Source organism: Podarcis pityusensis, assembly GCF_964106645.2.
Source record: "Podarcis pityusensis genome assembly, chromosome: 12".
Taxonomy (NCBI): domain Eukaryota; kingdom Metazoa; phylum Chordata; class Lepidosauria; order Squamata; family Lacertidae; genus Podarcis; species Podarcis pityusensis.
In genome coordinates this window covers 46,171,005-46,196,076 of record NC_138037.1, presented here as the reverse complement: position 1 = coordinate 46,196,076, position 25,072 = coordinate 46,171,005, and the positions used below count along the sequence as shown (strand labels likewise).

The 25,072-nt window shown below is 45.0% G+C and overlaps 1 protein-coding gene across 2 annotated transcripts in view; it reads right to left on the bottom strand.

Moving 5' to 3' along the window:
- SH3BP5 (SH3 domain binding protein 5) overlaps positions 1-25,072 on the bottom strand; it is a 49,276-nt gene that overhangs the window by 3,003 nt on the left and 21,201 nt on the right. For both annotated transcript variants that reach the window (XM_080974862.1, XM_080974863.1), the window contains 5 exons: positions 10,170-10,334; positions 7,926-8,056; positions 4,787-4,829; positions 3,244-3,463; positions 890-1,147 (listed from right to left, as the gene is read on the bottom strand). In XM_080974862.1, the coding sequence (XP_080830988.1) occupies positions 890-1,147; positions 3,244-3,463; positions 4,787-4,829; positions 7,926-8,056; positions 10,170-10,334 (817 nt within the window). The remainder of the gene's footprint in view (positions 1-889; positions 1,148-3,243; positions 3,464-4,786; positions 4,830-7,925; positions 8,057-10,169; positions 10,335-25,072) is intronic.

Here is a 25,072-nt window from a genome sequence, read left to right as displayed (position 1 = left end):
GAAAAATAGGGTATTTTAAGATGCAAGCACTATCGTCTTTGGGTGAAAAATGCTCTACGCTCATCAGAAACCCCTCGCTGTGCAAGACTGGTCTGTCACCTTTGGAACTGGAAACTCTGGAATTTTCCTTCAGCCAGACATGAACTTCCTGCTTCAGGAAGCAGGAATCATTCACAGAATGATTTCACACTTCAAGTGTAGGGAAGGGTGCAAGTTACAGATTAAACTTGTTCCTGGTTAAGCTTAATGTACTTTGCAGCACGACAGCTAGAAAGCTGAAGGGTGTGAGCTTTGAGAATACCAGCCAGATGGGTAGGGTATAAATAATAAAAGTATTATTAGAGATTTTAAGGGCAGAGGAAGGCTGGGCTTTGGTCCCACCCTATTTATGTGGGTTAGAAGATGCTTAAAGGTAAAAGGTAAAGGGCCGACTCTGGGGTTGTGGCGCTCATCTCGCTTTATTGGCTGAGGGAGCCAGCATACAGCTTCCGGGTCATGTGGCCAGCATGACTAAGCTGCTTCTGGCGAACCAGAGCAGCGCACAGAAACGCCGTTTACCTTCCCGCCGGAGCGGTACCTATTTATCTACTTGCACTTTGACATGCTTTCGAACTGCTAGGTTGGCAGGAGCAGGGACCGAGCAACGGGAGCTCACCCCGTTGTGGGGATTCGAACCACCGACCTTCTTGATGGGCAAGTCCTAGGCTCTGTGGTTTAACCCACAGCGCCACCCGCGTCCCATCTTTGAATGTCTCATAGATGCACTTGGTTACACATGCTCCATTTGCAGGGGGGAAAGAGGGGGAGAAATGAACAAACCCACCCCCCCCCCCAGACCTTCAAGCCTGTTGCTCCCTTTCCTAATAATCCCTAGCCCGGTCCAGCTTACCCCTTTCAATTTCGCATTCAGGAGAGGAAGCCCCGCTGCATTCACTGCGAGGTCCTAGTAGAGGGAAGATGCCAAATTCAGACAGCGAGATGGGGCTGGAGAGATCCAGGCTCCTAGGCCGTGCCACGGGGAGAAACTGAGATGGCGTCTCAAAAGGGCTTGTTGGGCCAGAGCTGAAACTGGATACGGACTGGGTCTCAGAGTCGTCTTCGGACACAAGGCTGTTGCAGGTGTCGTCCTCAAATACTTCCGAAGCCACTGCAAAATCGGAGAGCAAAAAAAGTCAGAGAGCAAAATCTGATTAGAAGGAGGATTTCTCTTCCAAGTCCTCCTTCTGCCTGCACCTCTTGTTTATGAACCCTGTCCTCTCAAGGGCAATAGTTACAAACAGTATACGGACGCTGGTTTTCTGAAGTCTACCCAGTCAAGGCTAATCGCCGAAGAATTGATGCTTTTGAAATATGGTGTTGGAGGAGACTCTTGAGAGTCCCATGGACTGCAAGAAGATCAAACCTATCCATTCCTACGGAAATCAGCCCTGAGTGCTCACTGGAAGGACAGATCCTGAAGCTGAGGCTCCAATACTTTGGCCACCTCACGAGAAGAGAAGACTCCCTGGAAAAGACCCTGATGTTGGGAAAGATGGAGGGCACAAGGAGAAGGGGACGACACAGGACGAGATGGTTGGATAGTGTCCTCAAAGCTACCAGCATGAGTTTGACCAAACTGCGGGAGGCAAGCCTCAGGCTTCACAATGGGGAATATTATTTATTAACGATAAATAAATACGAGTTTGGGTGGGAACGATACTTCATATCCCGAGACAAGTCGGTGATTCATCTGAACACAGCAGGTTCAATCCCTTCCCAGTTGCCATTTCCATTATTTTAAAAGGGAAAGCGGCTGGCTTTAACAGATGTGAGTCCTTCAGGGTCAACGCTGCAGAGCTTTCCGTGCTGTGTTTAGTTGCTGTGGTGACCTACAAACAACACTGTTCTGCCACAAGTATGTGTTTTGTCTTCTAGTAACTCTCCAGTACAAAACATAGCGAGAGAAGGTGCTCTGAGGTCAGGGTGGATGAACCGCTGGCCTAGGCTCAAACTGTATTTCAGGCAAGGATTTTTAACTGACTAATACAATATATTTTTTTTACACGGTTAAAGGGATAACGGAAATTCAGCATAAGCAAGAATCACAGCCAAAAGTAGAGAAAAGCTAACACAATTAAAAAAATGAAAACACCAAACCAGAACCCTTCAAATGAGTGTTGCAACATTATTTGTTCTTTCTTACAAAAATCGGTGCTTAAAATCGAATCATTTATGAACACAAATCACACATAGAGAAACAGCTTCAAGCTTGCTATAAGAATCTCTACTGGCCCCAAGGTCCACAGAACGGTACAAAAACTGACTGATTCAAGTTTCAGAGACAAGGCAATCCATGTTTCCAAGCTTTTGCAAGAAGTTCAGAATTTCACAATTAATTAATGACCTTCCCGAGTGTTCAGTATTCAATGTTGTTTCCATCTCTGTCCCAGAGAAGAAACCCTATGTTGTATCCTGGGGTACAATCTTCTCAGACCGCAATGTGTTGTTCCGTGCTTCATAAAAGTTTTTGAGGCAGAGAACTTTTGGAGTTTGAATGCGACAACATCTAGCTCGCATATATTTTGTTTTTCTTCATTACATGTTTATCCCGTCTTTTATCTTCACAACAAGCCTGAGAGGTAAGTTAAGCTGCAAAAAGAGGGTAACAGCTGAGTGGGCTATTTGAACCCAGGTTTCCCTTATCCTGGTCCGACACTCTAATCCCAACACCACACTAGCTCTCTACGGCCACATTTGTGTATTAGGCTAAACCATAATTTAGTTGCTGCTGCAGTACTCATACCTCCTGCTTCCCCTCTTCTCTGTCATGGTGGTAAAGAAGAATTCAGAAGCTTTTTCTTCCAGTTCCCACAAACCACATTTTAGTGTGTCATCAGCACACAAAACTATGGTTAAGGTTAGCTATGGCGGGCTTAAACAGGGCAGCTTCATAACCCATGGTCTGAAGCTGGCTTGTTTCCAACAATCAATCACAATTTGTAGTGTTTGGATGACACAACAAGCTGCAGTTAATCCAAACTGGAAGGGGAAGCTCCCAAACTCCTTGTAGCCTCACCGGAGAAGGAGGAAGCAAGCAAACCTTAGGGTCACTGAAGCTTGTTCTTATCGTGCTAAACCATGGTTTACCCCAATGTCCACACCAAGCCAGTGGATAGAACCAAATTGCACAAAGCGCCACAAGGTCATTGTGGAATAGTTGTCTTTGACAGGGAGCAAACTCTACAGCTATTTCCTTCTACTTACTGGAGATATTATCCGGCTCTAATTTGCACACGGAAAGGTTTTCTGCCGACGTGTTGTTGCCTTCAGCCCCCACGCCACATCCCCTGGGCCCCATAGATGAGGCTCGCCGCCTCTCATGGATCTCGTCGGAGATCATCTCCAAGTTTTTCAAAGCTGTCTTGTATTCGCCTTTGGCCAACGCCAACTTTGCTTGCAGATCGTCTACAGTCTTCTTCAATTGCTAATGAAACAAGTGGAAGAGACATGTTAAGTGCAGAAATATTGAAGCGATGATTCTTCAACATCAACTTCATCAGACTGGTCATGTTCTTCAGATGCCTGTTAATCGTCTTCCAAAGCAACTACCCTATTCCAAACTTAAATATGGAAAGCGTAATGCTGGTGGTCAACAAAAGAGGTTGAAAGACTCTCTGAAGGCAAATCTTTAAAAATATAGTATGAACACTGACAACTGGGAAACGCTGGCCTGCGAGCGCTCCAATTGGAGAACAGGATTACCAAAGGTGTCATGGGCTTTGAAGACACTCGAACTCAGGACGCAAGGGGAAAACGTACTACAAGGAAGGGACACTTGGCAAACCCTGACCATGATCAACTCCTGCCCGGAAACCTATGTCCCCACTGTGGAAGGACGTGTGGATCCAGAATTGGCCTCCACAGTCACTTACGAACGCACTGTTAAAACTGTGCTTATGGAAGACAATCTTACTCGGCTACGAGTGATCGCCAAAGAAGAAGAAGATTAAAGTCCAGCTAAAGAACTTCATCCACTCCAGCGATGGGGAACTTGTGGCCCCCCGATTGGTGGACTCCAACTCCCATTAACCCCCCAACCCAGACCATGGCAGCTGATCCTGATGGGAACTGTATTCCAACACGATCAACCCGGCATATAGGAATGGAATTGTAGAACCCTCTTCTGCAATTGCCACCGCGAAGATGTTTCAAATGTTTGCTGGTAAGCCGCTTTGGGCGCATATAGTGGTACCTGGTTTAAGAACAGTCCTGTTTACGAACAATTAAGTTTACGATCTCCACAAAACCGGAAGTAGTGTCCCGGTTTGCAAACTTTACCTCAGTTTAAGAACGGAATCTGAATGGTAGGAGGCGCACCAGCAGCGGGAGGCCTCATTAGGGAAAGCGCACCTCGGTTTAAGAACGGTTTTGGTTTAAGAACAGACTTCCGGAACGGATTAAGTTCATAAACTGAGATACCACTGTATAAGTAAAATCAGTCAATAAATCAGATGCTACAACTTCTCTCCCCTCTCCCCCCATTTAGAGTTTTAAATTATACAAGGGTTTTGAAAGCCTGAATAGGGCCCCTGTTTTTGCATGACGTTTCCCAACCATCATCTTTGTAGTTAAATCCAAACAAGATTATTATTGTTGTTATCGTTATTATTATTATTATCCCTACGATAGGACATGATTAAGGATACAGACAAGTTTTTTTCACTGAAACGCATCAACTGCAGTCGTGATTTGCAACAGATCTGCGACAGATTGCTAGTCACTCCTGGAAGATGTATTTGATACATACCTCTAATTGTACATAATACTTCGCCTTGAGTTCGAAGTAAGGCCTGTAAGGAGAACACAGAGAGGGAGGAGAGAATGGATTTTATCATTCTTGGCCAGTGCTCTTTTTTCTAGAAAAAGAGGTGCTGGAATTCACCAGGAACGCCTCCCTTGTTCTCTTATAGTGGCAATGGTGTCCACCTGAGAGGGGCCAGAACTGAGTTTTGGCGAGTTCTAGCTGGGGGAAAAATCCGGTTCCATCGCATATTGGCAAATTCGGGTAGCAAAACTATAGGTGATTGGACTTGCACAACAAACCTGCTTTCTCCAGAAGGTCATATTTTGGGGGGATGAGTGCAGTGTTTCGCAAATTTGGGCCCCCAGCTGTTGTTGGACCACAACTCCCATCATCCCTGACTACTGGTTCTGCTAGTTAGGGATGATGGGAGTTGTTGTCGCAACAAGTTTGAGAAATACTGGGATGAGGGACAGGAAAAGGACAGGACAAAGCACCGGAAAGGGTGGGATTACACTTGCTTTGACACACCATCATATACCGAGAGGAAGTATATGAGGTCTAATAGGACTGGCTTGCTTACTTGGATTATTTAAAGCAAGTCTGCAGTCCCTCCTCTAGAATAACATTTACTGTATATACTTGAGTATAAGCCGACCCGAATATAAGCCGAGGCACCTAATTTTACCACAGAAAACTGGGAAAACTTATTCACTCGAGTATAAGCCTAGGGTGGGAAACGCAGTGGCTACTGGTAAATTAGGCAAGGATTACGTAACAAGTTGTGCTGGCGAGGAGCTACACAGTCAAGTGAAAACAGGTTTAAAAACGGAAAAGCAAGGTCTGCAGTCTGAAACAACATCTGGTACAGTTTCTACACAAAGAGAAGTTGCTGCCTTGTTTCTTCCGTGAATCCAGCCTCTTTTACTATTAAGGAAAAAAACCTTGGATTCGGTCTCATTCGCAGACTGAAAGAACATTAAGAAGAGACATGCACACAACTTGGTGCAGGCAGTGAAAATGAGCTAATTATGAGGTGTTCCTCAGCCCACGTAGGAGCCAGTCCCTAGACGGCTACTGCATTTTGTTATCAATTAACTGCTGAGGGACCTGTTGCCTGATACAGTGGTACCTCGGGTTACATACGCTTCAGGTTACATACGCTTCAGGTTACAGACTCCGCTAACCCAGAAATATTACCTTGGGCTAAGAACTTTGCTTCAGGATAAGAACAGAAATCGTGCTCCAGCGGTGCAGCGGCAGTGGGAGGCCCCATTAGCTAAAGTGGTGCTTCAGGTTAAGAACGGTTTCAGGTTAAGAACGGACCTCCAGAACGAATTAAGTACTTAACCCGAGGTACCACTGTACTTCCAAAATTCATTTTGCCATTTTAAGAGGCATGGAAAATGAAAAGCTTCCCTTCAAAGATCTGTGGAGGCTGTTCATGAGAAATCATTTGAAAGGACACCGCCGCCACCGCCGCCCGCCTCACTCGAGTATAAGCCGAGGGGGGCTTTTTCAGCATAAAAAATGTGCTGAAAAAGTCTGCTTATACTCGAGGATATACGGTACTCGCCATTAAGACACACTTGCTTCCAACCTGCATATCTTATTTGGCTGGGTCACATGGTCCTGCCTTGCGGTACAGATGTGTGTTGGACACCTGATAACTGAAATGCCCAATTGAGGGTTTGCAGATAGGAAAAGAGCCTGGGGCGTTGCTAGGCTCAAGGCAGACCCACGACACACACAAAATTTGCAGGCGCTACTTTTTATATGTAGACATGCAAATCTTGGCCAGGTTTCAGAGAGAAAGCAAAACACAAAGTTTCAGAAGTGGGGAGAAAGTATTATAAATTAAGTTTGGAGATGGTATTTAGCACCAGTCAGATGAAATCAAATAAACAAGGAATATTTGGTGTTATGTTGGAGGGGATGTCAGGAAACCAGGAATTATGTTCACATGTGGTGGGGGTGTAAATATGTACAATTTTTTGGGGAAAGGGTATTTAAGGAGCTAACAGAAATCACAGGCTAGGAAGGACTTGCTCACAAATTTATTGATAGCTGCACGAATTATGATAGCTAGGAAGTGGAAGGGGCAAGCAGAATATAAATGGAAGAATGGTATAAAGAGGTGTGGGATACAGCTATTGATGATAAATTAATGGGTGCCATGGAACATGCAGGAGGAATGATTTTAAGGAAATATGGCGGGTGTTTGTAGAATTTGTACTGTTAAAACAGAAAGGGGTCAAACCATCGCAAGAGGTGTTGAAATTCTGGGAGGTTGGATAATTACAATGGAATGGTCTTGGTGGTGGCTGCACATTTTTATTCTTATGTATGATTATTACTTTGTCAAAATATAAGAAGAAGGGGGGGGGAGTAGGGAGAAGAGGTTGGAAATCTAGGGCCGAGTGCATGTATGGGGCCTCTGTGGACCATCCCCTAACACTGCTCTTGAAAAGCAACAAGAATATTATTGGCCCAAAAATGGAAGCAAGAAGAATTACTGACAAATGAAGAATGGAGGATGAAGTTAATGGACTATGCAGAACTAGACAGGAAGAATTCGAAACTGGTGGGAACAGAAATTCACAGAAGACTGGAGTAAATTTACGGACTATTTGAAAAGTATTTGTGAAGATCAGACGACGTTTGTAAGTTTGCAAGAAGTTTTGTGAGGAGTATTGTTGGAAGTATTGCAAAAATGGATAAGGGGAAGGATAATTTGTTAAGAGATTTAAAGGCAATATAAAGTTAAGAAATGTATAAGAAGTAGATAAAATGGTGGATCATCAGAGGTGCTGATGGAAGTCTAAAAAGATTGTATAAGTGATAAGTTTTGTGGTACATTTTATAATTTATATGTTAAAATCAATAAAAATTATCAAAAAACAACAACCTGCTCTTGAAAAGAGCTGCCCTAAATCAAAAACCTAGGAGTTTCACATCACCCAAACTTGGGTCTCCAGCTGTTGCTGGACTACAACTCCAATGATCCCTAAGGAGGAGGACCAGTGATCAGGAAGGATGGGAAATGTAGTCCCAAAACAGCTGGAGGCCCAAGTTTGGGAAACCCTGTCCTAGAACACGTGCAGACAAACGTCAATCCATGCGCACTGCAAACATCTCCACGTACTTGGATTTATTTATGGTCCTTTTGAGCTTCTTCTCCAGCTGCTTCATCCTGCCCATGGCTGCGTTGTATTTGGCAGCCGTCTCCTTGTGCACCAGCTCACTTCGGGTTTTCGTCTGCTCTGCTTCCATGACCTGGACAGAGGGGGGAGAAACAGCAGTTTTGATCACAACACTATCAAATTTGACATACATGCAAGGGGAAAGCTATCCGTGAAATTCAGCACAGCCTCAATTTCTAATGTTAATGTGTCTCAAAAATAAAAAAAACAGGGAAGGAAGCCATGCATAACTTTCTGATCCCTCCAGCCTTGACTAACTTAGGCCCAACAAAAAGACTCCCTTACGTTCCATTACATATCTAAGATTGTTCAGTGGAGCTCATTTCGTATCATTTTACGTGACACATTCAAAACAGAAAGGGCACTCAGAAAGAAGCAGTATTTTTGACTGCTCTGTTCTTCTGGAGTACTGCCATAGTCAGAGCATGAGCATCTGAAAGCCATGTTTCTCCAGGCGTCGGAGTTAGACTGACAGAGGGATTTGGGCTTTTAATGTATTCCAGTTCGTTTGTGTTTTGGTGCCGTGAAAATTACTGTGTGCGTCTTATGGAGTGAAAATATGTGTGCGTCTTATGGAGCGAATGCAGGCTGCGCAGCTATCACAGAAGCCAGAACAGCAAGAGGGATTGCTGCTTTCACTGCGCAGCGATCCCTCTTGCTGTTCTGGCTTCTGAGATTCAGAATATTTTTTTTCTTGTTTTCCTCCTCCCAAAACTAGGTGCGTCTTGTGGTCTGGTGCGTCTTATAGAGCGAAAAACACAGTACTTGGCATTCCCGCAGATTGGGCTTGATAGCATTTCATTCTCAGCTATCATCCGATGGCCATGTTGGGCCATATCCCATATGGCCATATGGGATGGCCATATCCCTCACTGGATAACTGCAGCATCACATGATGACTTAAATGTGTGAAAGAACCATCAGAGATCAAAACACATCTAAATCAGCCTTGTATATACAACCCTAAAAAGCTGGCAGAGAAGGGCTTTATTTCAATGCTGGGCACTATTCCTCCTTCACCAGCAAATTTGTCTACACACAATTCACATTGTGACTCCCAAGTTAGTGCAAAGCTAATCTAGAATTCGACACAACATTCTTTTTTTAAAATTTTTTAATTTTTATTGGAATTTTATTTACAATGTAATATAAACCCCCACCCTCCCACACAAATCCACCCTCATTATACGTGAACATAACATACAATGAGCAAAACATACAACAATACGAACAACCAAATAAAAGACTTCCTTTATCCTATATCTGGCCTCCTTATTTACTTCTTTAAAACTGTTTCCTTTATGAATAATGGTTAAGGTTTTTTCTAATTATAACTTAAATATCCACAAAGTCTCCTGCAGACATTAATCAAAACAAGTCCAGGTATGTATTTTAGGGAACTGTTTTGTGAAGTATTCTCTGCATTTTCCCCATGCTTTTTGAAACTCTTGTCTAGTGTGATCTCTAAAGGTAAAGGTAAAGGGACCCCTGACTGTTAGGTCCAGTCGTGGCCGACTCTGGGGTTGCGGCGCTCATCTCGCTTTACTGGCCGTGGGAGCCGGCGTACAACTTCCAGGTCATGTGGCCAGCATGACTAAGCCGCTTCTGGCAAACCAGAGCAGCGCATGGAAACGCCGTTTACCTTCCCGCTGAAGCGGTACCTATTTATCTAATTGCACTTTGACGTGCTTTCGAACTGCTAGGTTGGCAGGAGCTGGGACCAAGCAACAGGAGCTCACCCCGTCGTGGGGATTCGAACCGCCGACCTTCTGATCAGCAAGTCCTAGGCTCTGTGGTTTAACCCACAGCGCCACCCGAGTCCCCTAGTGTGATCTCTAATTGCCTGTTAATCTAGCCAGTTCAATATACTCTAACAGTTTGTCTTGCCATTCCTTTTTTGTTGGCACAGTTTCTTTAGCTACACAACGTTCTGACCTACACTCACAGCAAGACTCATCCCACTTCGTAGTAGAAGCTGGAAAATGCAACAGTGCAAATGATTTGTGTGTCTTCTTCCCTGCTTGCAAGAGCCAGCTGTAAAATGCATGCCACCCAATATTCTGCACAATGATCAACTCCAACTGCCTGCCCAAAGATTCCAATAATTTTTAGCTCCCCGTTCTCCAAGGCAGCAGAGGCACAGGAAAGGAACAGCTTTTCCAAGGCATGCCAGCAACAGATCTTACCCTCTGAGTGGCGTGGTTGAGCATCTCCTGCCAGGCAGAATCAAACTGACGCTTGTCATCTTCCAGCAGCCTCTGCTCGGCAAGGGAAATCGTCTCTTTCGCAGCTCGGAGGACCTCCGTAGCTCTCTGAAAATCCTGGGTTGCTTTCTGAGCTTCCAACTGTGCCTAAAAGATGCAAGAGAGGGGCAGGGATTTAGCACAAATGGATTTCAACATGTACAAAAGAAGATCAGATACAAAATGGTATCCTTTTATTGACTTTGTTAAGACATCACCTTGCCAACAAAGGTCCTTATAGTTAAAGCTATGGTTTTCTCAGTAGTGATGTATGGAAGTGAGAGCTGGACCATAAAGTAGGCTGATCGCCGAAGAATTGATGCTTTTGAATTATGGTGCTGGAGGAGACTCTTGAGAGTCCCGTGGACTGCAAGAAGATCAAACCTATCTATTCTGAAGGAAATCAGCCCTGAGTGCTCACTAGAAGTACAGATCCTGAAGCTGAGGCTCCAATACTTTGGCTACCTCATGGGAAGAGAAGACTCCCTGGAAAAGACCCTGATGTTGGGAAAGATGGAGGGCACAAGGAGAAGGGGATGACAGAGGACGAGATGGTTGGACAGTGTTCTTGAAGCTACCAGCATGAGTTTGACCAAACTGCGGGAGGCAGTGGAAGACAGGAGGGCCTGGCATGCTCTGGTCCAGGGGGTCACAAAGAGTCGGACATGACTAAACAACTAAACCAAAACAAGACAATTGAATGTGGTTTTGACCCTCCACCAACGCATGGAACCTTATGGAGAGAAACATTCATTTCTGAGCTCTATTAACCTGTGACCCTGAAATTTCAGGTGCCCCCCCCCCAAAAAAAACTGATGCCAAAGTTTTGTGCAAGTTTTGAGCCATTTTGTGCCGCAAACCCCGCGTTTTGTGCTGCCTCCCAAACTGAGTAATTGACAAATCAAATTGGGGTGATGACTTAATGCCCCCCAAACCTAACCTTGCCCGATTGATTCCAAACCAGTGCCAAAGTTGTGTGCCGGTTTGTGCGGCGGGGGAAGAAATGGATAATTGCCGTGTTTCAGTTCTGCCTAATGGTTCCCCATCTTGTTTTTTTATTTCAGCTTGCCCTCCAATGAATGGTCTCCTTAAATGCCATTAGTGAGAAACTTCTAATTTGATTTACCTGTCCGCAGACAGTTTTTCCAGGTCATGTGGCCAGCATGACAGCCACTTCTGGCACAACGGAGCACCTAAACCAGAGCAGCGCATGGAAACGCTGTTTACCTTCCCGCTGGAGCGGTACCTATTTATCTACTTGCACTTTGACATGCTTTCAAACTGCTAGGTTGGCAGGAGCAAGGACAGAGCAACAGGAGCTCACCCCGTCGTGGGGATTCGAACTGCCGACCTTCTGATTGGCAAGCCTAAGAGGCTCAGTGGTTTAGACCACAGCGCCACCTGTGTCCCTTCTTAGTATTTTAGGGCTGGGCAATATCTGATTTTCAACCTTGCGGTATGTCACCCACTAAACACTGTGATATATGCAATGTCTAAAATAAGGATGGATCTATGTAGAGGTATTGGCTGGCTTCACGGTTTTTCCTGCACCATGAATTTTGCATAGCACACACACATCATGATTTGCAATATATTGCCAGGTTAAAAAAATTATGAAACCAATATCATGATATGGACTTCAAACTGTTTTTTGGCGATGTATCAATTTATCACTCTGCCCTAAACTGTACATGATGAGGGAAAGGAATTTTTTCTTCTTCTCTCTCCTCCTTTCTTCATTTTAATTCCTTTTTCCTCCCCTTGTTAAAATTCACAAATACTTTTCTAAACCTCTTTGCTGCATTTGGATGGCTTTCGGCGCTTTACCCTGAGATCGTTAAGCGCTGGCAGAAGTCGGAGGCATTAGAAAACATTCAGAAAAGCTGCGCATTATTTAGCAAATAAAATATCAGGCAAATTCACGGCTAAAGAGCTCCAGCTGAGCAGGCCAGCTTGCATCAGCTTAACGTGGCTTTGCTGTTCCTAAGCTTCCCTGCCAACTGCTTGCTTGCAAGGAATAAATGTATGTTACACCTCCCAAATGCCTTTGGCTACATAACATATTTAAACAGCCCACCAGCCCGGTCTGGAATGATTATCATTGTAAAATCCTTAAACAGCCATTGGTTATGCCACCTATGAGCTGGTTTGTCATAGGTGGTGGGACTTGCCAACCTATGCAGTGTTGGTTATCCTACTTTATAAGTAAAGGCCAAGCCATTTGAATTTACCGTATTTTTCTGTGTACAAGACGCCCCCATGTGTAAGGCGACCCCTATTCTTTTAACCCGAAATTAAGAAATTAAGTTGTTTAGCTTTGGGGGGGGGGGCTGGGAGAGGTCACTTCCACCAATCGCTCACCTGCCTGCCTGCCCGCCACTGCCGATCACTTGCCATTGCCAATCGCACACCCCGCTGCAGCCACCAATTATCTGCCCGCCCACTTGCCCCAGCCGCCAATCACCTGCCCAATCTCCAGGAGAATTATGCTAAGATGAAGACATGCTTGTCAAACCCTCCCCGCGATCAACTCCCACCCGGAAACCAATGTCCCCACTGTGGAAGGACGTGTGGATCCAGAATTGGCCTCCACAGTCACTTACGGACTCACTTTTAAAACCCTGTTTATGGAAGACAATCTTACTCGTCTATGAGTGCTCGCCAAAGGAGAAGCTGTCCAGGTACTGAAAAGTCCTGTTTTCACCTCTGTCTTTAAAATATATTACACGACACAACCATTTAAAGTTGTCTTTTCTAAGTGCCTTTTCATGTTGTCGTTTGAGATGCTCCGGCTAAACTCTCAGCGCGCATGAACTATTTATTTCCTCCAGCATCAAGTTCTGATGGCCTACTTTACGACAGGAGTTTTCTTCTTTTCGTGAAATCTCTCGAGAATGTTACTGTTCAAGGAACCAAGAGCGGCACAGCCAGGGAGTGTGGGTTAGTGGTTAGAGCGCTGAATGAAGACTCGGGAGACCGGCATCTAAATCCCACACAGCTCACTGAATGAACTCAGGCCACTGAGGGGTCTGGTATGTTATAAGAGCAGGAGGGGGAGAATCAAGAATATAATCCTTGAGCTTCTTGGAGGAAAGTTGGGGTATTAATGTCACAATTAAAAAGCGCCTAACCTTTACCAAATATAGGGCCCAGCAATAAAACAGGAGTCTGACCCAGGGTTTGAAATTAGCAGGGCACCAGGCTCATTTTGCGCCTAAGGATTCTCCATTTGCGAGCACCTCAAAATGTTTGGGCGCCATTTTTCCCCGCCTGGCTGACATTCAAGTTTTACTGAAATGTATGTGCTTTGAAGCCTTGAAGTATACCTTCAGGACAGACAATATGTTAAGGTGTTTAACAATAAAGAGTAGAGCGTTTTGAAAACTGATGTACGGTACCGATATTTTTATTGTAAACGCCAAATTAAACATGTATTAACAATTTCTGCTAAAAATGCGATGTTAGCAATGAGTCGCTTATGTGAATTGCATATTAATTCATGCTTATCAAAATAATAAATAAAAAGTGTTGCTGAACGCCCCAGACTAGACATTCTGTTTTGGCACCCACAACCCAAGTCGCAGAAACCATTTGGCTCCTAGCTTTTCCCCCCGCGTTTCTGACACTGGTCTGAACCCCGGGTAAGCGTTGTTACTGGATAACAACGTAAAATGATTTCTGAAATCATTTTCATAAATTGAAAATGACCCCACAGCTTGTGCTTTGGCCCAGAACAATCAAGGTCATTTTCAAGCAGAACTGTACGGAAGACATTGAAGCCAATGCCATTCTAGTGGGGGTGGCCAACATGCGGAAACCTGCTTTCCTTTCTCCTGCCACCCTTTCCTCAAAGAAAAACAGCTAGAAATGTGATCCTAAAACAGTTCCAGGAGGCGTGTGTCTGTGTGTCTGTGTGTGTGGAATCACTTGAGATCACAAAGAGAACTTCCATTATTCACACACACAAGATCACAAGCAACAGCCCAACAAAGGATGACTTTATAAGAAGCCTTTCTCTCCCTCTCCCTATTATGGTTCAAGCAAGATACGGTTCATTCATTGTACTGGGATGCAAAACACAAGTCATGCCCCACACCCAAAAAAGTAGCAAGCTCGTTCCTTCCATCATCCTCAAAGCTGGCATCGAGGACTGTCAAACCAGCATCTTCCCAAGAAATCTTTGTGGCACTTCCGCAGAAACTATTTCAACATACACCGTATTTTTCGCTCTATAAGACGCACTTTCCCCCTCCTAAAAAGTAAGGGGAAATGTGTGTGCGTCTTATGGAACGAATGCAGGCTGCGCAGCTATCCCAGAAGCCAGGAGAGCAAGAGGGATTGGTGTGCACCGATCCCTCTTGCTCTCCTGGCTTCGCTTCGCTGGAGAGGTGCTGCGTAGCTTTCCCTCTCTGCTCAGCACCCCTTCAGCAAAGCGGGAGGAGAAATGGAAGGGGCTCCGCTTCTCCTGCCGCTTTGCTGAAGGGGCGCTGCGCAGAGACGGAGAGAATATTTTTTTTCTTGTTCTCCTCCTCTAAAACGTGGTGCGTCTTATGGTTGGGTGCGTCTTATAGAGCGAAAATACAGTAAGTGACAAAGGAAGACAAGAGAAGGAACCCCATCCCCAAGGCATTAAATCAGAATTCAGAAAGCCTTAACCATATCTCTATGGTATCAAATGTGTCACTGAACCAGTGTTCGAAATTAGCAAGGCGCGTTTTGCGACTGGCGCGGGGTCCAATTGCAACCACATGGAGAGCTCTGGCTGCCAGGTTGGCAACTGATGTCTCCATCTGGCTGGCCCCTCCAGCTTCCTTAAGCAGCTAACCAGAGGAGCTGTATCTGGAAGTTTTAATAATAATAATAAACAACTTTTATTTGTATCCCGCCCTCCCCGGCCGAGACCAGGCTCAGGGCGGCTAACATCAAATATAAACATTGATACAAAATCAAACAAAAATTAAATCACCTCTTAAAAACAAGTCTGGATAAAATTTGAATGTCGGGTGTCTCATGTGTTCTTTATATTCTGTTGGAAGCCACCCAGAGTGACCAGGGCAACCCAGTCAGATGGGCAGGATGGTGATGATTGTTTTATAATGATGATGAGATCACAGCTTTATGTGGATCACCACAAAATAAACAGATAGGGGACAAGAGACCCTTGCTTACCATGCTCTAGAGCACTGTTTCCCAATTGCCCCCCCCCCCGGATATTTCAAGGGGCCACAGGTGAAAATCGTGTAAATGGGGGGCCACAGCACAAGGCTAGGGGGCCAGAGAGGGAAGTGAAGAAAAGAATCTTTAAAATAAAAAAAATCCTGAGTGGCTGGCTATCTGCTTGGCCAGTCACAAGCGGGTAAGGGGGTTGTCCACCAGTGTTGGGAAACACAGCCATAGAGGCTCTGGCAAGATCTCGCAGGGCCGTCAAGAGATCCCACAAGCTCTAAGATGGCCCTGATCTTACAAGATCTTGGATGAGGACGGTTCCAGGGATTGTTCTGACTGCCTTTATACGCAACCGTTGCAAATGCAACTATCACATAAATTGCGATCTCCCTTTACATGAAAAGTATCCTAATAGCCCCAGAACCAATGGGTCTTTTGGAAAATGAGTTATAATATTATTCATCTCAAAACACTTAAAGCGCTTCACAAAAAAACTTAAAGCATTGCCACTCTGTCACAACAGAATAGCGGAAGCCTAACTTATCCAAACCGAACAGCCACACCAGAGCAGCATTCAAGCAGAAATTGCCCAAGACAGCCTTTCCCACAAACAAGAGTTCATAGGTTACTTATGCAAGCCTTATCACAACTGACAGCAGGCAAAGGCTATCCGCTTTAAAGCCACAGGCCAGGAAGGAATATTTTAAGTTCCAGCAGACAACAACAGTGCACAATCATTTCTGTGGCAAAAACTCTGCCTTATCAACATGACCCCATCTGCAGAAATAGGCATTTGGACTCTCCCTCGTGCACAAAAAAGAAATATTTGTGTTAAATTATCTTTACCGCGCTTTTACTCTCTCAACACACACACTGCAAAAAAGCAGGAATATGTTATGTACTTAGCATTACTGGCAGACGCACAAAGACTGCGTCAGGCTTAAAGGTCCACCCAGTGCTATTATTCTATAAAAAGAGGGTCTGGAACTCACCAGGAACGCCTCCCTTGTTCTCTTATAATGGCAATGGCGCCCACCTGAGAGGGGCCGGAATGGCATTCCAGAGTGTTCCGGCTGGAAAAAAGGCCCCAATTTCACTTATGAAACATTCACATTTGGGAATCCTATCACAAGCATGAAGAAAAAGCAGGCTCTTCAAAGATGAATGAGGGATATGGGAAACAGGATTCAGAGCGCAGAAATCAGACCATTATATAACTGGATTCTTGGACTATGGCTGGGCGATGTAGCGTTCAAAACCGGTTTCAAGTCCATATTGTGATACTGGTTTCATAGTTTTTGACCTGGCAATATATTGCGAATCATGATGTGTGTGCGTGCGCACTATGCAAAATTCACAATGCAGGAAAAACCTAGCGATGTTTAGCTGGTGATGCATCACAAAACTGAAAACCAACTCCATCCTTATTTCAAATCACCCACCCTACCATTTGCCTCTACATAGTTCCATCTTTATTTCAGACGTGATAAATCAGTATATCGCAGTGTTTAGCTGATGATATATCGTGATGTTGAAAACCAGGTAATTGCCCAGCCCTATCTTGGACACAGTGAGGGACGCGGGTGGCGCTGTGGGTTAAACCACACAGCCTAGGGCTTGCCGATCAGAAGGTCGGCGGTTCGAATCCCCGCGACAGGGTGAGCTCCCGTTGCTCGGTCCTTGCTCCTGCCCACCTAGCAGTCAGAAAGCACATCAAAGTGCGAGTAGATAAATAGGTACCGCTCCGGCGGGAAGGTAAACAGTGTTTCCGTGCGCTGCTCTGGTTCGCCAGAAGCGGCTTGGTCATGCTGGCCACATGACCCGGAAGCTGTACGCTGGCTCCCTCGGCCAGTAAAGTGAGATGAGCGTCGTAACCCCAGAGTCGGTCACGACTGGACCTAATGGTCAGGGGTCCCTTTACCTTTTCATCTTGGACACAGGGTCAAAATGAAAGTTATCCTGGGGACCAGAACTTAAAAAAAGAGGTATAGTCTAATAAGCACAAGACAGGATGGGAATTGGCCGAAGAAACAGAAGGCATTAAAAGCTGCATGGGACATGGCAGCCAAATGGCGCGTCGTCGCTAAACTTAAAGGGACATTTTTTTTATTAGAAAAAAACCCTGAAGGCCCCACACCCCTGCCTGGCCCCAATCTGGGGGCCCCGCTCCACCAGGTGTATGACTCCTTGGAGCCGCTCAACGCCAAGGGCAACCGGCCTCCATGCACCTTTACTATGCGGATGTTTGCATTTGGAAAAACCAGAATTTCAAAGTTATTTTGTGCAAGCAAACATGTGCAGGACAGTTCCCACATGTTGCAATCTGCTTGCCAGGAAGTCAAACTGTGGCCCTTACATCAGAGTAAACCTGTTTAGGGCTGGGCAAAAGCCTGTTTAGGGCTATGTGGTTTCTTTAACAGCCAGAGAGCAACAGTGTGATCATTTTCATCCCTAGCAGTGAGTGGCTTACGCGGAACAGCTCACAGCCCACGATAGCAAACCTGCCAGAGGATGAAATTAAAAAATTAAAAATCATACCCGGCTGCGCAGGGGGAAACCTAATGAGCGAATTCGTGCTTTGGCAACTCTACAAATCACTCCAGTGGCTGGTGTGAAATATTTCCTTTACCAAACCAAGACAACAGCCTGCCTTAGAAAAGCAACACCACTTCTCTGGTTCCAGAGTTTGGGGAACAGGAAATCATTTCGCTTCCTCCAGCAGCTTTTTAAAAGCAGGTCATGCTTCCATTCTTCCTAGAATTCAACACTGTGCATAAATCCAATTAAACCCAGTCACCCAAACAGTCTCCCCAGGCGGATATGGTTTCAAAAACAAGGCAAAGGGAGTGATTTTGTCAGGCGTCTCATGCCTGCATCAGTCCTGGCCTCCGAGTGACATCCAGAATACACTTACATGTAAAATCCATCTAGACCTTTATTAGCTGTGGCTCAGTGGTAGAGCACATGCCTTCCATGCGCAAGGTCCCAGGTTCAAGCCTCAGCCTCTCCAAGTTTGCTTTTAATCAGCGCTTTAGTCCATAGATCAATCAACTAGTTTTAGTTAACTGATTAGCAGAAACCAACTTAAAATCAGAAAGGGCAAAATTTTAACTGGATTTGTGAAGCTCAGAGTTAAGCACAAAGCTTTTTCTAGACTATTTTGATTCTGGTCAAATAAAGGTTGACAAATGTCAACAATCAGTAGCCTTTGTTTAGACAATACTGAGCTAAATTGACTAATAATAATAATAATAATAATACCCCACCCATCTAACTGGGTTGCCCCAGCCACTCTGGGCAGCTTCCATCATATACAAAAACATAATAAAACATTAAAAACTCCAGGGCTGCCTTCAGATATCATCTAAAGGTTGTATAGTTATTTATCTCCTTGACATCTGATGGGAGGGCATTCCACAGGGTTGGCGCCACTACCGAGAAGGCCCTCTGCATGGTTCTCTGTAACCTCTCTTCTTATTTACAACTTGAACAGCAAACAACTTATAAAATACAGATGATCACCGAATCATGGCATTGTAGAGTTGGAAGGGAAATTAAACCACTTTCTAACTGTGGAGACTAGGGGACAATGCTTGGTGTTGCCTCCTGTATGAAGCTCCAAATTCTCTCATATTCTCTCTCATTCATATATATATATATATATATATATATATATATATACAGTGTTACATTTTTCAAAACCACATTCACATTAAAATAAACACTTCCTCATTCATATCTTTCTTTCAAATAAATCAATCATTCACGACTTCCCTTCTTCCCCTTCCCTGGTTCCTTCCCTCCCATCCCGCATACTGTTATATATCCATTTAACTCCCTTATTCCATTATTATTCCTTTGTTATGTGTTATACTGTTGAATTTACCTCAATCCTACTAACGTTTTCACATGTTTACAGTTGATTTCCAAATACTCCACACACAAAAATCCATTCCTCTTTATATACTTGATCTTCTTTTATTTTACTCGTTAGACCCGCTAACACTGCATATTCCGTCATTTTTCATTGCCAATCCTCCTCGTTTTGGGGAAGTTCCAAATTCAATGCATTCGCTCAGAATATTCACTTGGATCATAAGCAATCACACATGTCCGTACAACATCAAGCAACGTGAGCTGAAAATTTTCCAACTAATCAAATTAACAAGCTTGCTCCTAACTTTCTGTTCCTTTTTCATTATATATAAGTATATATTACTGAATCATCACAATGCCCCGTTGCAGCAGATACCCAGTATCAAAGCAAGCTCTCTTGTGCAAGCTTGATGTCACGCTCCCGCAGTTTACTCAAGATGGTGAAAGCAGGAGGGCACCCAAGATTTAATGATGTTTCTCAACGAAAATGAAGTGATCTCGGAGGTGAAAGGCCACAATGAAGTGCAGGCCCTAAGGGGCTAATAAATCACACTGGGTCATGGGAGCGAAAGGGTCAAGACGGAGGCACTGCAAGCTTCCAGGGGGATCTGCATCACAACCGACGTTAGAATCAGCAGCAGCAGGAGATTGAAGAAACAAGCCTCTCACATTGGCAAGAGCTGCAGAGACACCTCCCTAACTTAATATATTTTTCCATGTATAAGGCGATGCTTTTTGCTAAAAAAAATTAGGCAAAAATTGGGTGTCGTCTCATACACCGATAGTGAATGCGGGGGGTGGGACGTGCAATTAATGGCAGCAGCAAGCAGGAGATTGGCAGCGGCGACTGGGCGGGTGATTGGTGGCTGCAGCAAGGGCTGCTGGCGACTGGGCAGGCGATTGGCAGCTGTGGCAAGGCGGGCAGGCGATTGGCGGCTGCGGCAAGTGGGCGGGTGGGCTGGTGGTGGCGGCTGCGGCGAGGTGTGCGATCGGCAGTAGCTGTGGCAAGCGATCGGCAGTGGCGGGCAGGCAGGTGAGCGATTGGTGGAAGTGACCTCCCCCACTCTCCAAAAAAGCTAAACAACTTAATTTCTTAATTTAGGGTTAAAAAAAATAGGGGTCGTCTTATACGTGGAGGCGTCTTATACACGGAAAAATATGGTGTGGGTGGGTGGGTATATATATATATATATATATATATATATATATATATGCAACAATGCGAGAAGTTGCGTTTATAGTGTCTTGCCTCAGTAATGGACTGGATGAGAGCCAACAAACTGAAGCTCAATCCAGGTAAGAATGAGGCTCTGTTAGTGGGTGGTTCCCTAGACGGGATGGGTAAGAGATTGCCTGCTCTTGATGGGGCTACACTTCCTCTGAAGGAGCAGGTTCGTAGCTTGAGGGTACTCCTGGATCCTTTGCTGTCACTCAAGGCTCAGGTGGCCTCAGTGGCCCAGAGTGCCTTCCATCAGCTTCAGCTGGTGGCCCAGCTACGCCCCTATCTGGACAGGGATAGCCTAACTACTGTTGTCTAAGCTCTGGTAACCTCAAGGTTAGATTACTGCAATGCGTTATATACAGGGCTGCCTCTGAAGACGGTTTGGAAACTTCAGCTAGTGCAGAATTCAGCAGCCAGGTTGCTTACCAGAGCAAGACGGTTTGAGCATGTTACACTGATCCTGGTCTGACTGCACTGGCTACCAATTACCGGTAATTTTCGGGCCCAATTCAAAGTGCTGGTTTTGAAGTATAAAGCCTTAAACGGCTCAGGACCGCAATACCTCAAGGACCGCCTCTTTCCATATGAACCTACCCAGACCCTGAGATCATCTTCTGAGGCCCTCCTTCGTGTGCCTCCTCCTCGAGAGGTCTGGAGGGTGGCAACACAAGAACGGGGCCTTCTCTGCAGTGGCTCCCCATCTGTGGAATGCTCTCCCCAGGGAAGTTCGCCTGGTGCCTTCATTACACACCTTTAGGCGCCAGGCAAAAATGTTCCTTTTTAACCAGGCCTTTGGTTGATTTGGTTGACATCCTATGTCCTTTTAAAATGTGGCTCTTTTCAGGGGGGTTGTTATTGGGTTGTTGTTTTTATCCTGATTATATATGTTGTGATCTTTTCTATGAACTGCCCTGAGATCTCCGGGTATAGGGCGGTATATAAACTCAATAAAATAATAATAATAATAATAATAGAACATTTTCAACAATTATATGCACTTCACAGCAGAGCCGCTTTGCTACGCCACCTTCCAGTGGATTTTGATCTTCCTATAGAAACACAGAAATATTTTCAGTCTCTAAGGTTCTCTCTTCTGGACAAAGAAAGAAACTTCCTCGAGCTACCGACGGTTACCAAGCACGACTGCGTCAGCAGAAGAGGTCAGCCAGTTATTGTGCTGAACTACGCCAGCTCTTTCGCTTGTCACCGACTCCGTGGCGGCCGGCCAAACATGAATCCAACTCTGCCCCATTTTCACAGACATAGGATTTTTGTTCTCAGAACTCATCCTTCCTCGCAGCTCTTGCCAAGAAGTGTTTTTGCAAGACGGGGCAAATCTGTACAGTCGCGTAGTTTACCGCAAGTTCCAAAAAAGCAAAAAGTGAAATTTTAACGACTCTGAGGATGGCACTGGTGATTCAAATGATCGACTGACTGTATGTTTAAAGGAAATGACTTCCTCCAAAGGAATCCTGGGAACTATAATTTACCTCTTGCAAACCTACAATTCCCAGCACTCTTAAGACACTACAGTTCCCAGGATTGTTTGGAGGGACCCACCTGCTTTAAATGCATGGTATGGATGTAACTTTAGACCGGATCTGCTTTTAACATGTGGATTTTTTTTTTTTGTTGAGAATAGTTTTTAAAATCAGAGCTGGAATCACTTTTGAATGTAATCAGAATTTCTGGTTTTTCAGGACACCCAACAGATGTTCTGTTGTGTTCAGTCATATATGCGTGGGGGCTTATTATGGACACATGAATGTTGGATGTAGAATCATGGAACAATTTCAATTTCTACACTTAAAATCATAGAATTGCCCAAGGACCATATACAGTGGTACCTTGGGTTAAGAACTTAATTCGTTCTGGAGGTCTGTTCTTAACCTGAAACTATCTTTACCTGAGGTACCACTTTAGCTAATGGGGCCTCCCACTGCCGCCGCCAAGCGATTTCTGTTCTCATCCTGAAACAAAGTTCTTAACCCAAGGTACTATTTCTGGGTTAGCGGAGTCTGTAACCTGAAGCATCTGTAATCCGAGGTACCACTGTAGTCCAATCCCCTGGAATGCAGGAATCTCAGCTAAAGCATCCATGACAGATAGCCATCCAAACATCCATGACAGATAGAAACCTTAAAGCAAGAGAACCCACAACCTCCCGAGGGAGACCTCACCTGGAGTACTGTGTCCAGTTCTGGGCACCACAGTTCAAGAAGGACACTGACAAACTGGAACGTGTCCAGAGGAGGGCAACCAAAATGGTCAAAGGCCTGGAAACGATGCCTTATGAGGAACGGCTAAGAGAGCTGGGCATGTTTAGCCTGGAGAAGAGGAGGTTAAGGGGTGATATGATCGCCATGTTCAAATATATAAAAGGATGTCACATAGAGGAGGGAGAAAGGTTGTTTTCTGCTGCTCCAGAGAAGCGGACACGGAGCAATGGATCCAAACTACAAGAAAGAAGATTCCACCTAAACATTAGGAAGAACTTCCTGACAGTAAGAGCTGTTCGACAGTGGAATTTGCTGCCAAGGAGTGTGGTGGAGTCTCCTTCTTTGGAGGTCTTTAAGCAGAGGCTTGACAACCATATGTCAGGAGTGCTCTGATGGTGTTTCCTGCTTGGCAGGGGGTTGGACTCGATGGCCCTTGTGGTCTCTTCCAACTCTATGATTCTATGAGACCATTCCACCGTCAAACAACTCTTACTGTCAGAAAGTTCTTCCTGATGTCTAGTCAGAATTGCCTTTCTTGTAACTTGAATTGTGTGCAATTCCGCTCCACACCCTTCTCCACGCAGTCACATAACATCCGAAAAGTGCAACAAAGTCAAAGAGCAGCTCCGGAATTAGCAAAGGGATAGCCAACACAGGCTGGGTTTACTACGCGTGTGTGTGTCAGGAACAATGTGCTGTGCTCTAAACCACTGAGGCTCTTGGGCTTGCCAATCGGAAGGTCGCCTGTTCGAATCCCCGCGACAGAGTGAGCTGCCATTGCTCTGTCCCAGCTCCTGCCAACCTAGCAGTTTGAAAGCACGCCAGTGCAAGTAGATAAATAGGTCCCGCTGTGGCATGAAGGTAAATAGTGTTTCCATGCGCTCTGGCTTCTGTCACGGTGTTCTGTTGCGCCAGAAGCAGTTTTGTCCTGCTGGCCACATAACCCAGAAAGAAGTCTGTGAACAAATGCCGGCTCCCTCGGCCTGAAAGCAAGATGAGCGCTGCAACCCCATAGTCGCCTTTGACTGGACTTAACCGTCTAGGGTCCTTTACCTTTACCTTTTTTTGCAGCAGCTCATTATTCTACCTTAGCCACACAAGCCTTTTTCATAGAATTGTAGAGTTGGAAGGGACCACCAAAGGACATCTAGTCCCACCCTCTTTTTTTATTTATTTATTTTGCAAGCTGCACCCTGCCCAAACAGTGCTCCAGTGTAAGCTACAAACATGATCGGAGCAAAAGAATTGCTGACAAGTATGTTTGGGTTGTCAACGAGCCTAATCACTTTCCTTCAGACTAGGACCACAAACAAGCATGAAAAGCAATTTATAAGCCGGTAAGAAGATGACTTTGAGGAGCTCCCACCCAATTCAGCTTTGTCAAGCCAGCTGACGGTTTATAGAAAGAGCCACCTGTCTCGGACTACAAGCCCAGATCCCAGCTCACCTTCCCATTAGTAATAACCAAGGCTTAGATTCCATTGTGACGCAGCCACCCGACTGCTTCATCGCTCACTGCTCCTAAGAGAAATCAGCACACACTGCAAATAATTCCAGAATGTGGGGTCATGAGAGCTGGCCCCATGACTCACAAAAGTGAAAGGCCTGAGGATGGAGTGCTTTTTTCCTAATCATTACAAGAGAACGAACCGAGGGCATTAACTACAATTGCACCATTGAATATCATTGTTCCACTCAATGCACCATTGAGTCTAGCCATACTGTCTGCTGGTCATAAAATCAAAACTGGATCAAGGGGGGTATGGTAAGAAAAGAAAGCCATCTCAGTCACTATTAGGCAATTTAAAAACAGTCAGCCTGTCACAATATGATGATCACAAAGCAGCCACACAGCCATGTCCAGTCACATTTGTTTTCACACCCTAAGCCACAAACAGTCACTTTTAAGCAATGCCACCAGAAATTTTTGTTCTCCTTTTTGGTTCAAGACCACAGAAAGAGAAGGTGCGAGAGAGAAACTCCTCCATATTTTAGCTTGCCATCAGTTTCCATAGCAACCCCAAAAGCCCGTGAGTAAGCAACGCCCAAACGTCTTCAAATTACAACACACCCACATGCTTTTTTAAATCGATTTACAATTCGAGCTTCTGCGCATCCGGGATTTTAAAAATCAGAACAAAGAGATGGAAATCCCAAGACCGATAATTAGTTGTGCTCTGACGCAATTGCTGGGAATCACAGGAACGCAGATAGGTTTTTGGAAGGATCTGACAGATCATTATTAGTGGGGACAGGGGAAGAGAACAGAGCAAGTCCTTTCAGAGTTTACTTGCGCGTGGGTGATATTTACAAGCAGCCGGAGAGGGTACAGAAGGAGAAAAACGGTGTCATCAGTCCCGCGA